Source organism: Gobio gobio (assembly GCF_949357685.1).
Source record: "Gobio gobio genome assembly, chromosome: 5".
Taxonomy (NCBI): Eukaryota; Metazoa; Chordata; class Actinopteri; order Cypriniformes; family Gobionidae; genus Gobio; species Gobio gobio.
Genome location: NC_137101.1, coordinates 62,325,855 through 62,327,796, shown reverse-complemented (window position 1 = coordinate 62,327,796; position 1,942 = coordinate 62,325,855). Strand labels below are relative to the sequence as shown.

Genomic DNA, 1,942 nt, shown 5'->3' with positions numbered 1-1,942 from the left:
TCTTGTGTACTTTGACAGTTGTATGACTATGTGAAGAATTTGCTGATTTTCTGACTACGCTGACTTGACCTACATTTGTTTACTAGATATAATCGTGTAATCAGTCACGTCAGATGATTAATTCCTGTAAATAAACTAAAGTAATCTCTACAAAATGATTATTAACATGCGACTATACGAGTGGCCCGTTCAATCCAGCGCGGAGAAAAGTAACGGCTGTCACGTGACTGCGGTGAACACGCGCTGTGTCTTCAAAGATCATTTACAGCGCTAAAATAAGTACGCTAATTAATGCGAATAGACACTGAATTAAATATAAATAGTATAGAGTTAAAAAAAATATATATATATTATTTTTATTCGTCTAAGCCCCGCCCACTCAACGGAACTGCTGCGTGGCGATTCCCAGCATCCGATGAGGGAAAAACAAACACATAATCGGCGCACTTTCAGCACTGAACTGCGCCAACATGCAGGCCAGCGACATAAAACAGCGACAGAAGAGTTCAAACAAGCTGCAGAACGGAGAGAAGAAGAAGAAGGAGGAGGAGGATGAGGAGGAGAAGAAGAAAGAGAAGAAAGAGTCCGTTGACATGAAGCTCTGCGTGAGTCTGCTGTGTCTCGCGCTCTCCGTCCTCATGACATGGTGCGTCTCTCTCTCTCTCTCTCTCTCTCTCTCTCTCTCTCTCTCTCTCTCATATATTAATATGATGATGGGTTATGTAATAAGAGTGTGTTTCAGGCAGCAGAGAGCCACACTCGCAGAGATGAGGGCAGAGCACGAGTATCTGCAGGAGAAGAGCCGCGGTGTGGAGCAGCTCGACCTCAAACTCGCTCAAGTCTCACAGCAGGTCTGCTCACACACACACACACACGCACACGCACGCACACACACACACACACACACACACACACACACACACACACACACACACACACACACACACACACACACACACACACACACACACACACACACACACACACACACACACACACACTCTCACAATCACTGAGGTTATAGTCTCTAGGGATGGCAGACGCGAAACAGACGTTTCGGGGCTTTGCCGAGATCCCGAAGCGCAGATGTTTCGAAACACTGCTCCGAACTGTGATTCGAAACACCCATGTCACGTGACTATGGCTAAATGAAGCTTCAAGTGTTTCATCAGGTGGCGCCTTCCGAAACTGCGTTGATTAAAGGGGGCGGGAACAAGCCACACAGTCACAAATCTGTATAAACCTAATTCACCACAGTTTAAAAGTGAAGTAAATCCATCTTCACCTCGTGGGTTTTTGTGAGAGGAGAGTGATTTTGTGATAGCAGTGATTTTGTGATAGCAGTGAGATTTATAGTGCGCTTTGGTATATTCAGGCTAGATTTAAATTAGATATATTGACTGATAGGTATAGACAGTGACATATAGTTAGGATAGATATAGTGACACATTCATATAGGCTAAGTTAGATAGTGACAGATAGATAGCACAGCATAAGTTAGATATATAGAATTATATAGATATAGATTCATAGGTGATATATAGATAGATATATTAATAGAATATATAAAAATGGAGGCTGCACGCAAGAGATGCCGTACATCTGTGGTGTGGGAGCATTTCCATTTGGAAGCACCAAATAAAGTGAGATGTGTGTATTGTGATAGGCAGCTAGCCTTCTGCAACAATACATCATCCATGTATTTACATCATCCAAAAATATTTGTGCATGCCAGCAACAAGTGTCCCTTGTGAGAGGATTTTTTCAAAGGCTGGAGAAATTATATGTAAAAAAAGAAGTCAGCTGAGTCCTTCAACAGCAGAGCAATTCATATTTTTGAATAAAAATGTTTTGTGACAAATGTGACACATTGTGGCTTTATTTATTTTATTAATGTTCATTTTGTATAACAAACAAAATATATATAGTTCTTTACAATGAC

General features: G+C 41.5%; 1 protein-coding gene across 2 annotated transcripts in view; it reads left to right on the top strand.

Moving 5' to 3' along the window:
* The first annotated feature begins 390 nt into the window (after positions 1 to 390).
* ikbip (IKBKB interacting protein) overlaps positions 391 to 1,942 on the top strand; it is a 21,567-nt gene continuing 20,015 nt past the window's right edge. Inside the window, exons 1-2 of one of the 2 annotated variants that reach the window (XM_079817796.1) lie at positions 391 to 646; positions 743 to 851. In XM_079817796.1, the coding sequence (XP_079673922.1) occupies positions 471 to 646; positions 743 to 851 (285 nt within the window). In that variant the 5' untranslated portion in view covers positions 391 to 470. The remainder of the gene's footprint in view (positions 647 to 742; positions 852 to 1,942) is intronic. The other variant, XM_079817795.1, reaches the window with a different exon arrangement.